The 13,410-nt window shown below is 41.8% G+C and overlaps 1 protein-coding gene across 4 annotated transcripts in view; it reads left to right on the forward strand.

Annotated features, from left to right (window-relative positions):
• Positions 1 to 4,279: 4,279 nt before the first annotated feature.
• MPP7 (MAGUK p55 scaffold protein 7) overlaps positions 4,280 to 13,410 on the forward strand; it is a 223,151-nt gene continuing 214,020 nt past the window's right edge. For 2 of the 4 annotated variants that reach the window (XM_074358452.1, XM_074358455.1), the window contains exon 1: positions 4,280 to 4,815. In XM_074358452.1, the coding sequence (XP_074214553.1) occupies positions 4,363 to 4,815 (453 nt within the window). In that variant the 5' untranslated portion in view covers positions 4,280 to 4,362. The remainder of the gene's footprint in view (positions 4,816 to 13,410) is intronic. The other 2 variants (XM_074358451.1, XM_074358453.1) reach the window with 2 other exon arrangements.

The following is a 13,410-nucleotide window of genomic DNA, read 5'->3' on the forward strand; positions in this document are numbered from 1 at the left end:
TTGGTAACCATAAATTTGTTTTCTATGTCTGTGAGTCTGTTTCTGTTTTGTAAAGAAGTTCATTTGTATCATTTTTTAGATTCCACATATAAGTTATATCATATGATATTTGTCTTTCTCTGTCTGACTGACTTCATTTAGTATAATCATCTCTAGGTCCATCCTTGTTGCTACAAATGGCATTCCATTATTTTTTATGGCCAAGTAACATTTCCCTCTGTGTGTGTGTGTGTGTGTGTGTGTGTGTGTGTGTGTGTGTGTGTGTGTGTGTGTGTGTGTGTGTGTCTGGGGTGACTTGACTCTGACTCATGGACATCGCAGCCTAGAAAGCTGTTTTCTGGAGAATAGAGCACAGGTAGGTTTGAAGACAGCGAAAACTTCGGCTGAGTTCCTCATGGCTTTATAGTTTCTGGCTCCGGACCTTTCTGAAGACTGGCTTACTTTTTGCTTATATCTGGATTCTATGAGACACCCTCTATCTTAATAATTCATTTTTGAACTCTATTATTAGGGTATACAGATTACTTTTCAGTGGCTTCGCAGCACTGTGTCAGGCATTTCAAAGCCCGCATTTTTTCTTTATTAGTTGCTGTATCTTTTGATGCACTGTCAGCTGGATGTACTGAGATGCTATGACATTTCCCAGCACTGCCTCTGATTGGGCCTCCATGGCGGGGGCTGGCTCTCATCCCTTACGGATGTCTGCTAAGTGTAAGTTCAACTGATAAAGGAAACACGCCAACAAGCACTGGGAAAGGCTGAAACTGGGGACAGATTGCTACTCTGAGGGCTTCAGCTCTGCCCTAATTCTGGTCAAATAGGATTAACACTCTTAACCCCTTACTGTCCAAAAAAGAAAGTCAGAGTGAAAAGTGTACATCCACTATTTCTAACGACTTCTTTTTTTTGACTTTTTTTTTTAATTGAAGTACAGTCACTTTACAAGGTTGTATCATTTTCTGGTGTACAGCACAATGCTTCAGTCATACATGAATAAACATATATTAATTTTCATATTCTTTTTCACCGTAAGTCACTAACAGATACCAAATATAATTCCCTGTGCTATACAGTATAAACTTGTTTATCTATTTTATATAGACCAGTCAGTATCTGCAAACTCCTAATTTATCCCTTCCCACCCTTTTCCCCCCTGGTAACCATAAGTTTGTTTTCTATGTCCGTGAGTATGTTTCTGTTTTTTAAATAAGTTCATTCGTCATTCCACATGTGAGTGATATCATACGGTATTTTTCTTTCTATTTCTGGCTTACTTCACTTAGAATGACATTCTCCAGGGCCATCCATGTTGCTGCAAATGGCATTATTTTATTCTTTTTTATGGCTGAGTAGTATTCCATTGTATAAATATACCACAACTTCTTTATCCAGTCATCTGTTGATGGACGTTTAGGTTGTATCCATGTCTTGGCTACTGTAAATAGTGCTGCTATGAACATTGGGGTACAGGTGTCTTTTTGAATTAAGGTTCCCTTTGGATATATGCCCAGGAGTGGGATTGCTGGGTCATATGGTAAGTCTATTTTTAGTCTTTTGAGAAATCTCCATGCTGTTTTCCACCATGGCTGTACCAAACTGCATCCCCACCACCAGTGTAGGAGGGTTCCCTTTTCTCCACACCCTCTGCAGCATTCTAATGACTTTTGTTGAAGAAATGAAGCAGGTGATGCTGTGAAACTGTAAGCAGCCTAGTCTCATATTTGGTCAGCTCTCATGCCTTCGGGACGTTGTTACTGATTGGATTTTTATTTCCATCTCCTGGGCCGATCTGTGTTAGGCAAGCCAAAGTTGGTTTTTCATGCAGGGGTCTGTAAGGGTTTGCATTAGGTTCCTTTCTTTCTGCCTGCTGCCCAGTGTCCCACTGCTGTCATTCCTGAGTCTAGAATCTTGTCCCCTTTCACAGGGATGACTCCTGATTCGGTGATTCCTCATTCTTTCAGGACAACTTCCTTGGCCCCTTTGGGATTGTATTCCCATAGCATCCTTGATTTCCCTGCCACCTGTGCAGGACTAGTTTGCCTATGGGTCCACCAGGGTCTGTGCCCTACACCCAGCCTGTCCTTGGCAAATAGTATGTCCTTCATAGATCTATGCTGATAGACTGGCTTAGTGAGTGAATGCCCATCAAAAAAAATTAATGATTTGATTCCAACATTAGTAACTTAATAGAAAGAAGGCTCCTTTGCCCCTTTCTGGAAGAACACGGCCTGCCTGCATCAGACCCCAGCTGGGGAAGTAGAGAGAAGGCCTGCCTTTCAATGAAGCTTGAAGTATTGACCAGAATATAAGGAATCCACCCAATAGAATGTGCAGCTCTACCCACTGCCTGCCAGGCCCTGCAGCCCTCCCTGCCTGCCTGCCACCACTCTGCTTCTGCACCAGCCTAGTCACACTTGTTTTCTGTCTGTTCCTCCAACATATCATTTGCCTTCCTCCTTCAGGGCCTTCGCCCTGCTGTTTCCTCCAGCAGGAATGCCACCGACTTGGAGTTCTGCAGAGCTGGCGTTTCTCACTTAGGTGGCAACTCAAATCTGAGCATTTCTCATTGGGCATTTCTCCTTGGAGTATTTCTCTCTCCCTTCCCAAATGTGAGTGGCTCTCCCATCCCTCAGATGACTGTTTTCCTTTTTGCCCTTATGCCTTTCTGTAAGTTTATCTGTTCACTGGTTCATGATCTGTCTTTGACTGATAAACAGCTTCCAATCTGTCTCGTTCAAGACTATACTTTCTAGAGTGCCTGGTTCTTGGGAGGAACTAGCATTTGATTATTAATAATGATTACATGGTTGATGAGTAAGTGGATAAAAGAATAATCTTTGATACAAATTATTTAATCCCAAAGAAAGTTAGTGATGGAGTCTCAGGCATTACTGTGGAATAAACTTTTGGAGTGTTTTCTTCCCGATTTGTTCATACTAGGCAATGCTAAGCCCTTCCCCTCCCCCCTCTCCTCAACCCCTCCCTTCTTCCCCTTCCTCCTCCCTATCCCCTCTCCTCCTTCTTCTTTTCATATTTTAAACATAATTAGATCTCAGTACTGAGTTACTTGCTCAGAATACTCTGAACATATACTTTCAGACTACCATTTAGAATTCCATTTATTACAAGGGTTCCGAAAAAAAAACTTTGTTAGGTAATGAGGTTACTCTGTCCTTCAAAGAGCTTTACCTTAAAGATTTGAAAAAAATTTTTTTAAAAGATGTGTTGCCTTCTTCATGTCAGGTTTCTTGTCATTATGTCTCTCGAAGTTCACGTTTGCCTTAACATCCCATCCCTTCCTTACATTTGATTTTTGTTGAATTCTGTTTCTTCCCAAAACTATAAATCTCACGGAGTTGTTGGGTGAAGTGCTTTATTTCAAGCAGCCTATTTCAGAACCTCCAGGGAATGACAAAAAGGACAAATAAGAGTAAAGCACCTAGAGAGAGTTGAGCAAGTGTGGTCCTCAGGTGAGACGTGCTTCAGCCCCTTTCTAAACTGGCTGATGTGGTCTGAGAGCCCCAAGACTCTAATTTTGGGTGGTTGGTCATTATCCCTACTCCCTCCACCTCTCTCAGCTGTCACTCTTTAAAGTCTAAATCTCATCTCCAAGTGCCGTCACACTCCTTTCTTAAAATTCCCTCCATTAGCTGAGTTTTCCAATTTACTTTCCAAAGTTCCTTCTGTAGTCTACTCTTTTGTACTTTGGCTTCTAACTCTCGTTATGAATCTGTTTACAGGGTAGGTCATTGTGCAGTATGTGTTGGATAAATAATAGTTATATGGAAAGAGTATTAAGGTTCATCAAGACAGCTCAGGCATATTTATATACTTCTTTTAGACAACAGAAAGGGGCTGATACCAGAATGTACTTTTTTGATGGCCCTCCCTCAGATGTTGCATTTATTACTGTATTTTCTTCTTTTTTGGACGGATTAGTCCCTGAATACCCTCAAGGTTTGCCTTTACTATTCTCTGCACCTTATTCATTTCCTATTAAAATTTTTTTTCTAATTATGAAAGTAATAGACGTTCAATATGGAACACAGAAAGGTAATCAAAATACAGCATAATCTCTCCGGAGGTGAAAACATTTTACACCTTTTCTTTGCATTTCCAATTTCCCTCTGAATCTTATGCAGCATTTAAAAAAATACACAATAGACGGCTCTAAATCCAAACGAAGATCAGCTGTTATTCACCAAGTTCACAAGGAAATCAAAGACTCTCGGTGGAATAAGGAAGCTCGCCTCTAGCAAAGGAACCTGGGTATCTGGGGTGCCTTTAGGGAGGCGGCTTGTCTATGAAGCACAGCGGGTTCTGCAGCCACCTGGGAACCGAGTGGGTGGAGGCGGAGCTTCGATGATTGAGGGTTGGGGGAGAGGAGCTACAGGGCGGTCACCAATCAGGGTTCTGCTTTGTTTTCTCGTAACGACCAATGAGGGAGCGCTTCTGGGGAGGCTGTCTTCAAATCGGAGACGCCTACCTCTACCGCAGCCAATCAGCAGGCGGCTCTTACACAGCGTCCGCCTCACCCTCGCCCCGCAGGCGATGTGGCCCCGCCCCCGACCCGCCCCCCCGGCCGCGGCCCCGCCCCGCCTGAGGGAGGGGGCTGAGTTCGCGACTCGCGGCTCTGGAGGTGGGGGCCGGGTTGCAGCCGGGCTTGTGCGTTCTGCGTCCGCCGCGGCGGTGCAGATCCCGCTGGCTTCTAATTGTCCTTCGCGGCGGCCGCGGTCGCAGCCTCCTTGCCTCCGGGCCCGGGCTGCCGGCGCTGGAGCGAGCGCGCCTCCCGCGGGCCACGGCTGCCCCGAGAAGGTAAAGGGGCTCCGGGGCTGCAGCGCCGGTCCGAGCCCCAGGCGCGGTGTGGGCGGTGGGGCCGACTCCCTAGCTCTCCCGCCGCCGGGGGCCGGGCCGATCCGGGCCGCGTCTGCCGAAGCCTCCCGCCCGCCTCGAGGCACCTCCTCCCGGGAGCCCGCGGCGGCCTCAGGCGGGACCCCCAGGGACGCGGCGGGACTCCGGGTGCGGCGGCTGCCGGGCCCAGCGGAGGGCAGGAGGAGTGCAGGTGGAGGAAAGACGCGGAGTTGAGTCAGAGTCGAGCTCCCAAGGGAAAAGGATCTACTGATACGGAGCGATTAGCTGAGCGGCTTTTTTTTTTTTTTTTTTTTTTTTTTTTAAGACAGCTATCCGGACTTGGGTAGATGTTGATTACACATTTTCCAGAGACAGGCGCTTTGCAGTGCGTTTACACATGAGCATGATTTACTTATTATTTATTACAATTCAAAGCAGTCTTTAACATGAACTTATTTGGAGCTTTTTCTCAAGTGACAAGTTGACCGAGCAATGTGACTCACCTTTGTCTGGGCTCAAGTGGGGCCAGTGCGGTGGGGTGGGGGGCGGAATCTGGGTGAGGAATGCAGGTGCCAGTGTGAAAGGATTGTGGGGGTGGGACCTTGTTTCTGTCACTCTGTCATGGGCGGGTGTAGGATTGTGATTCTTTTTTCCTTTTCTAATTTTTTAAACATTAGCGTTCGAATAAAAAAAGCCGTTCTAAAAGCAATCGCTGAGCTTTAGGCTTTAGGGATGCACCTGCTTCCCACGCAGTTTGCAGGCAATTAACTGCATGATGTGATTTACCTGTAGAGAAGCACCTTGGATTGCTGTTACCTTTTCTTTGGCGTGCTTAATAACCTTTTTTCGTTCACCATTTGTTCACAAGTGAAACAGGTCACTAGTTTTATCAGTAATGGCTTAGTAAGGGCGCTGGGAGAAGCTTTCTCCCTTTCAGGTGCGCTGCATTAGGTCTTTTAATTGTGAAGCTCAATCTTTAGTCTCCTCCTCTCCAGAAGCCGGTAGTGTACCTCACGTCCGTTTTATAGGTACATAAACTGAAAGCCCTGGGGATGAAAGGAATTCTGCCCAGGTCACTGGACTCCTACTAATATACCTGCAATCCCGGATCGAGTAAGGTTCCCACCGTCAGGCGAGCTTCTGCATCCTGATTTGATTCACATGTTTACGAGTCAGCGGTGGAGATGGTTATTTCTAAGTAAAGAAATAGTCTCTCAGGCTTTGTTTGTTTTTCTCCTAGGCTGCTAAAATTGCTTGAATTTCGCCAGAAAGGTAGTTTTTCACATAGACAAGAACATCTTGTGGTGTTATGTGAAAAACGTCTATTTTAAGTTTTGGGAGGCTTTTCACATGAGAAAACCTTATCTCTGCGTCTCTGGCTGAGCATTGGACTTGAGTAGTTTTCTGAATTGAACTGAACTAATTAACATTCATAAAGCAGAGACAAATGAGGTGTAATACATTTGGGTTATGATTTTGTTTCAGGAAACTTTTACTGTAAATTTCGATGTTGAACATGTAAGAATCGTCTCTTCTTTGATTAGGATAACTCAAAGGAGTTTGGGAGTTAATGGGGAGAAGGTTTAGATGGATAGTTTGGAGGGAACCCCAGAGAGTTGTTATGTTAAATGTGTTAGTCATCAGGAACATGGAAATATCTTATGAATTACTGAATGGAACTGTCTGATGGTGAAGTAAGCCCTTGTCTTCATGGCAGATGCTCTGTTGCATGGAACGTGTACGTTTGACATAACTTGTTTGTTATGTAAGGCATCCCTTACACAAACCCTGTGTGTCCAGCTCTGATTCTGTTTAGTCATTTGTTTTTGCATTAATGCCTTTACTTAATTTCTACTCTCATTATCAAATTAAAATTTCTATCACCCAAGCAGAACATATCATAAACCTTTATCGTCTGCTAATTTGTACAGAAAATGAGACCTCTTCTGAAGAACATCTCTTAGACTGTGGATAGTTGGAAAGAGATTTAGGTTGTTTTTATTTATCTATAGTCTTACCTAGGGCAGTTAGCCACCCCCCTCCACCCCGCTCCCCACTGTGGTTTTCAGGGTTTCTACCCTTCAAAAAAATTTAATTACGACCTTACACAGCTTCCACTAGATGGTGCACTGGGTGCTGTTTACTGGAGATTTCAATCAGATTTAAAAAAGAAATTATAAGCATTTCACTGACAAGAATACAAATGTGCTACAGCCGTCATTGAAATTCAGACAGAACTGCAATGAGTAGTTTAAGTCAGTTTGATTAAATGAGATTATTTGGGAGGACACGGCAGTGAGGGAAGTTATTAGTCATTGTAGAAATAACTTCTACTGAAAAGCGCTCTGGTTCTCTCTGGTCAGGATCCTAGAACAGAGTGAATTTATTGGTCCTTATTTATGTACACTTGAACTGGTTTTTTTTAAGTGATTTGTGTTTTGTTTAAATCTTATATGAACTCTGATGAGCTGTTTGAACCTGGTTTTAAGCTTTGACTTCTTAGGTGACTGATTCTTCAAAAGAATGCGTAGAATAAAATGGGTATACACAGCATGATGGTTTTGATACGTACTATGAACAAGTACTTAAGTTATAAAATTTTTTTTCCCAAGCATGTAAAACAGTTTTTTTTTTTTTAAAGCACACTTAATAAATCTTTCTATTCTTTTAGGAGAGCATGATTATCAACTTGCTTCACTTAGGGAAAGAGAGGGAAGCTTTCTCTCTTGGATGGCAGGAGCTTGTTGGTTACTGGTTAAATTGTTTGTCACCAATTGTTAGAAAAGGGAGGTGAGAAAAAAATCACCGCTGCTTTGATAAAAAGCCATGCCTGTTTTAGGTATAGAAGTGGCAGTGTCAGTGGAGAATACAGACTTGTTAGGATGATTGCATTTTGTGAGATGTTTTGCAGAAACCACTGGACTTTTCAAAGGCAGGATGAAAACTGGTGTGGGAAGGTCGTTAGTTGGTTGGGGTTGGGTGTGTATTTCAGTTCCCCTGAGCTTTGTGTGGGCAGGAGAGCTTTGGTAATTTTTCTTGGAACCACCTCTGGTTCTCAGGGGATTTGATGGTGATTTTGGATGGGGTAAAAAGAAGGTGCCATTCCTTCGAGGAAGGTGCTTCCTGGCAGGGCTGCCAGCCATCAGGTGAGTGTGGGCATGGGCACGGACAAGTGGGTGGCTGTAAGCAGCCAGGCAGGTTAAAAAGCTGCCTGAGCCAGGGCTTCCCAGGGCGCTCTGCACCTTGGCCGGCATTCATCAAGTCAGTATTTTGAGTCAGGTTTATAGCTATCCCGTGGTTCAGGCTTGGGCCAGTTAATGCTGGTCTTCAGATTTATGTTTTTCACTTTTAAAATAAGTAGAATTCTGAACTTTGTGCAATTAATGACTTGAGTGTGCAAGCGAGTATCTTGAAAAAGTTGTTTGGCTTATGCTAGGTGCTTGAATATACTTACTTCTGATACTGTCTTCCAATCCCTTTGCAAGAAGGCTTCATTAGAAACAGGAAACCTCAAATACACGTGGACCCACATTGTTCAGATTGGTCACCTGATTTGGGGGACAGAAGAAGGCGTCTGGTCTAAATACTGCTCTGCAAAGAGAAGGGCCTGGTAGGATGCTGTAAAGGACTGGTCGAGCTAAGGGGAGGGGTAATTCTGGCACTTTTTGTTGTAGTGTTTACGGTAAAAGCCTCTGATTAGCTTTGCTCCTAATTAAAAACTTGCTCTTTGCGAAACAGTACTTCTATATTCATACTTGCACCAGTATGACTCTTGAGAATTGAATATTTCTGATGGTTGTAACTTCTTACTTTCTGGCAATGGCAAGTTTGTGGAAGTGATGATGTAAAAATCTGGAGTTGAGCCAAGGATGAAAAGGATCATGGAGCTATGGACCGAGATTTAGCAAGCTGCTACAGCTGATATTCAAAATACTTTTTTTCCCTCTTCCTAATATGGCTTGTGATTTAACTTGCGAAGATCCTGTTTGGACCTCTGTGCTCTTTTCATGCTTGAAATTTAGCTCAGTTCCCAGTAAAGCCCATCAGAGCTGACTTTTCTTAGATGGCCTAATCAGGGTTCAGAGTAGGTATTTTGTCAGGTGTAGGGGGAGAAGATGCTGTGGGCAATGAGGAAATGAATTAACGTCATTTTGATCTGTTTAGAGTCTTTTGAAATAGGGTTAATATTTTGCATTTTGGAATTTTCAAAATGGTAATCATTTTCACCTTTAATGTACATAAAGTTGAGTATGACAACTTCAGACTTGTTCTCAAGCGTCAGCATGCCTTGGAATCACCTGGGGGGCTTAGAATTCAGCCAGCTGGTTCATTCCTGCAGTTTCTGATTCATCAGGCCTGGGGATGGGCCCTGAGAATACACATTGCTAATCCAGTGATGATTGGTGATGCTTGCTGTCTAGGGACCACACTTTGAAAACCACTGCTGAGATTCTGGAGGGAGTATAAACGTAGTGGTTAAGAACCCAGGCTTTGAAGTTTGAAAGACCTGGATTTGAATCCCTTTTCTGCCACTTACTATTTCTTTGACATCAGGCAAGTTTCTTGCCTCTGAATTTTCATTTCTAAAGTGGAAATAATGTATTATGTTTGGAGTGTTACATAACCTGAAATGTGTGTAAAACCTCGTAGAACAGATCCTGGAGAACTGCAAGCATGCCATAAACGTTGGCTTTTCATCATAAAACTCAATTAGTGAATGAAAGAAATAGAATCCTGAATCTTGTAAAGTTGAGGTATGTTCCTTAAGGACAGAAACTTTCAGATTTCTCCTCACTGTGCTGTGGGAAAGGTACATGAGTCCTCAATTTCTCTTTAATGAATGAAGGAAAAGTTTGTGGATCCTAGTAATTTTCTAGAAACCTTTTCTCAAGACATAGGATATTCACATGGGTGGTGCCTCCCCCCAAACAAATTGAACTTTTTGGTCAAAATATACTAGATTCTACCTAATAATCATTGTGGTCCACACTTCATGGAACAGGAGTTTTAAAGGTTGTTTGTGGGAGTTCTGTAACGAGAAGGACCTGAAGGCATCTTTAGAACATCTTCAGTCTCACATGGTAAATGGTGACTGGATTTGATGCCCCTGCATGCAGTTGTCAGAGCTCTGTTTCCCCATCTTGCTGAATGCCTGGTTCCCTGTCTTTCTTTCTCTGAGAGCCCACGTCTCTCTGGGGCCCTCTGGAAAATCTCATCCTCCCTTCCCATCACTTCCTCTCACGATCACCCATTTGTTGACTCTTTATTTTTTCCTTCACCAGAATGTGAACTTTGAGGGCAGGGACCTGATCTTCGCGACTGTGTCCCCATTCTGGGGTGCAGTATCCGGTCCACAGGGACTTACTACATACCGGTCCAATGAAGGGATGTGGGCGGTACAGACTCCTTCCTACCCGCCTGCCCCCAAGTCAGGTGTGCAGATGTGAGTTAGTGGTTCTGTCATCATTGGTCCATGCAAAGCCTCTCATTTTATTACGTTTTCCCCCCTTCTTCCTCAAGGACACTCTCTTGTAATTTCAGTAAGTTTCGCCAGATTGTTATCTGGGATGCTGTTCTTGTTTACACTCTGCTCAGCTGTTGCTCCCGTGGTCTTGCCGGTACTTGATAATTTCTGACCTTATAATTTTTTCCAATCTGATGCAACAGATGGAGCAATGTGAGCACAAAGTGATCGTTACTGTTCTTCCTGGCAGTTCTGACTACTGCTGCAGTCTAGTAGCCTATCGTATGCTTACTAGCTGTGTGGGTTTCCCTTTTTGTGAACTGGCATTTACGTCGTGTTTGCCTCTTGTTCAGTTAGATTGCTTTATCTTCCTCCCTTTCTGCCATAATTCATAGGAGTTTTTTTTTTTGAATATTCTAGATGTTAATCTTTTGATAGCTTTTAAATGGTGTGTATTTTTCTTAGTGTTTTTTACCTGTCGAGTATTTTCTTTGAAATCCTTTCTTGAACAGAATCTTAAATTTGGTTATAATTAGATTCATCCATTTATTCTACCTTCCAGGTCTTGTTTAGGAAATAGTTTTCCATTTTTAGTTTAGGTGGGTTTCTACAGTTGGTCTGTTCTAATTTTTCTTCCACTGGTTTTTGTTTTTATTTTCACCGCAACAACTTGGTTACATGTTTTGGTCTCTGGAAGTATGAATCCCACCTGTGCTTCTTCCAAAATATTTAAGCTGGTGGTTTGCAGTCCTGGCTTTACATTAGAATTAACTACGTAGCTTAAAAAAAAAAAAAAAAAAAAGACACAGCCCCGCTCACCCCAGATCAACTGAACAGTAATCTCTAGGGAGTGGAGCCCAGCGTTTGTACTTTTTCAGACGGCCCGTGGTGGTACTGACACATAGCCAGTGTTCAAATCCTGTATCAAAGATATTTATGTTTTTTCAGTGCAGTTTAAAAATTTTTCTCCATCATGGTTTTATGTCTGCTCTGTTAGGTTAGTAACTAGGTATTTTCAGCTTTTGTTTCTATTGTGAATGACATTTTTTTTTCCCAATCTCTATTTTTTTCCTTGAGGAGGGAATACTATTGATATATACGTGTCTGTATGTGTCTGTATGTATTGATATCAATCAGCTAATCTTTAATTTTTTGAGGGGGAGCAGTTGCGCTGAACTCTTACTGTGTTTTAATGGCTAGTTTTTCTTTTGGGTGTTCTACTTAGTTCGTCTTTAAGTAATGGCTTTTTTTTTTTTTTTTTTTTTCCTTTTTAGTTCTTATTATCTTGTTCTTTGTGTTTGGTTGACTTACTGCATTTGTGTGGACTTGTGGTGGAAAATAAGTAGAGATAGTGGCTTCTTGATCACTTTAATATCCTAAAGGGAATTCATCCTTACTTTTACCTTTAATGGGAGATTTCATTTTTTAAAAATTGTTTTTTAAATTGTTGTGACTTCGTTGCTGTGGTTTTAAAAGCTTGAGAAGTAAGCACAGAATTCTCTTCTTGATTTTGGTAAGGAAAACTGTCGTGGATGGTATATAATTCTGAAACCTGGAAAGTTGCAGGTGTTTATTGAGTTTTTTAATTAAATATTTGAATTATTTTCGTCAGGCTTTTTCAAAGTAAGTTGTATATGACGGCTACTTTGTTTAGTTGAAAACCATTGTGGGTTTGGAAAAACAAAGTGGAAATGGTTACACATCTTAACCTGTGAATTTTAAAAAATGTATTCAAGTATAGCATAGACCTAGAAATATGCATGTAACATACATATATCTAGAAATATATAATGCATATGTCCTAGGCGTGCAGCTCACTGACTTTTCCCAAAGCAAACACACTTTTGTAACCAGCACTCAGGTGAAGAAACAGAACGTTCGAAGGACCCCAGAAGCCACCGTCCTGCTCATTTCCATGATCCTGACTTGTGACAGTGTGGAGCAGTAATGCGGGTGGTCTGGCGCCGGGCTCCCAGCTAGGTGATATCAGAGTCACATCTGAGACAGAGCTCCTTTTGAAGAAGCTCAGCCTTGACCTGGATTTCCGATCCTCCCAGCTGCAGTTTTCAAACTTGGGGTTGCAGTACCACTTCATACTCTTAAAATTATTAAAGACGTTTTATTTTTGTGGGTTATGCCTATGAATGTTCACTGTGTTAGAAATTTAAACGGGATATTTTATTTATTGATTCATTAAAAAAATAGTAACCTCGTATGTTTAGTTACTTATTTTTATTGATTCTAGTTGATTTACAATGTGTTAGTTTCTGGTGTCTTGCATAGTGATTCAGTTATACATGCCTATATTCCTTTTCATAGTCTTTTTATTATAGGCTGTTACAGGTATTGAATATAGCTCCCCCACTGTATGTTAACATAAATAACACTTCATGAAAAATAACTGTTAAAATATTTTAGTGAGAAGTGTAGCTTTTTTTTTTTTTTTTTTACATCTTTGCACCTCTCGATGATGTCTGGCTTAGTAGAAGAAGACTAGATCTTCGGATCTGTTTCTGTATTCAGTCTGTTGTGATTTGTTGTTTGGTTGAAATACACTGAATGAAATATACTGAAGGTAATCCTGCCTCAGACAGATGTGCAGTTGGAAAAGAGAGGAGGATCTTAATGATCTTTCTAGAAAATCATGGATATTCTTTGATACTACACTAAAACTCCATGAGTGATAGTTTCTTGGTTTGATTGTGGAGCAGAAGCAGAACCTGTATCAGTGAAGTTTTCTCACTCTTCATTTAACCCTATTTTTTTGTCTTGTACTTGGAATCTTTTTATCCAAGCAGCATTTAGAAAGTGTTCGCTCATAGAATTACATAAACCTACCACCAGTGAGCCCATCAGAAGACTCTGTAAGTACTGATAACTTTCATGAAAGCTCCTGGTGACAGGTAGAATTTTTCAAAAACTGAATTTTTGCTCAAAAACTTGAATTTTTTATCCTTGGCAACAGATAGGTGTTTTCCTTGAAGCATTCGGTCACCTTTGTTCAGTTTGGAGAAAATGTTGACCAAATGCCCAACTTTTAATACTTGTTTTTTCAGTTACTTATATAAGAATAATTTCAGGAATGAAAGAGCTGC

This window comes from Camelus bactrianus, chromosome 35 (genome assembly GCF_048773025.1).
Source record: "Camelus bactrianus isolate YW-2024 breed Bactrian camel chromosome 35, ASM4877302v1, whole genome shotgun sequence".
Classification (NCBI taxonomy): domain Eukaryota; kingdom Metazoa; phylum Chordata; class Mammalia; order Artiodactyla; family Camelidae; genus Camelus; species Camelus bactrianus.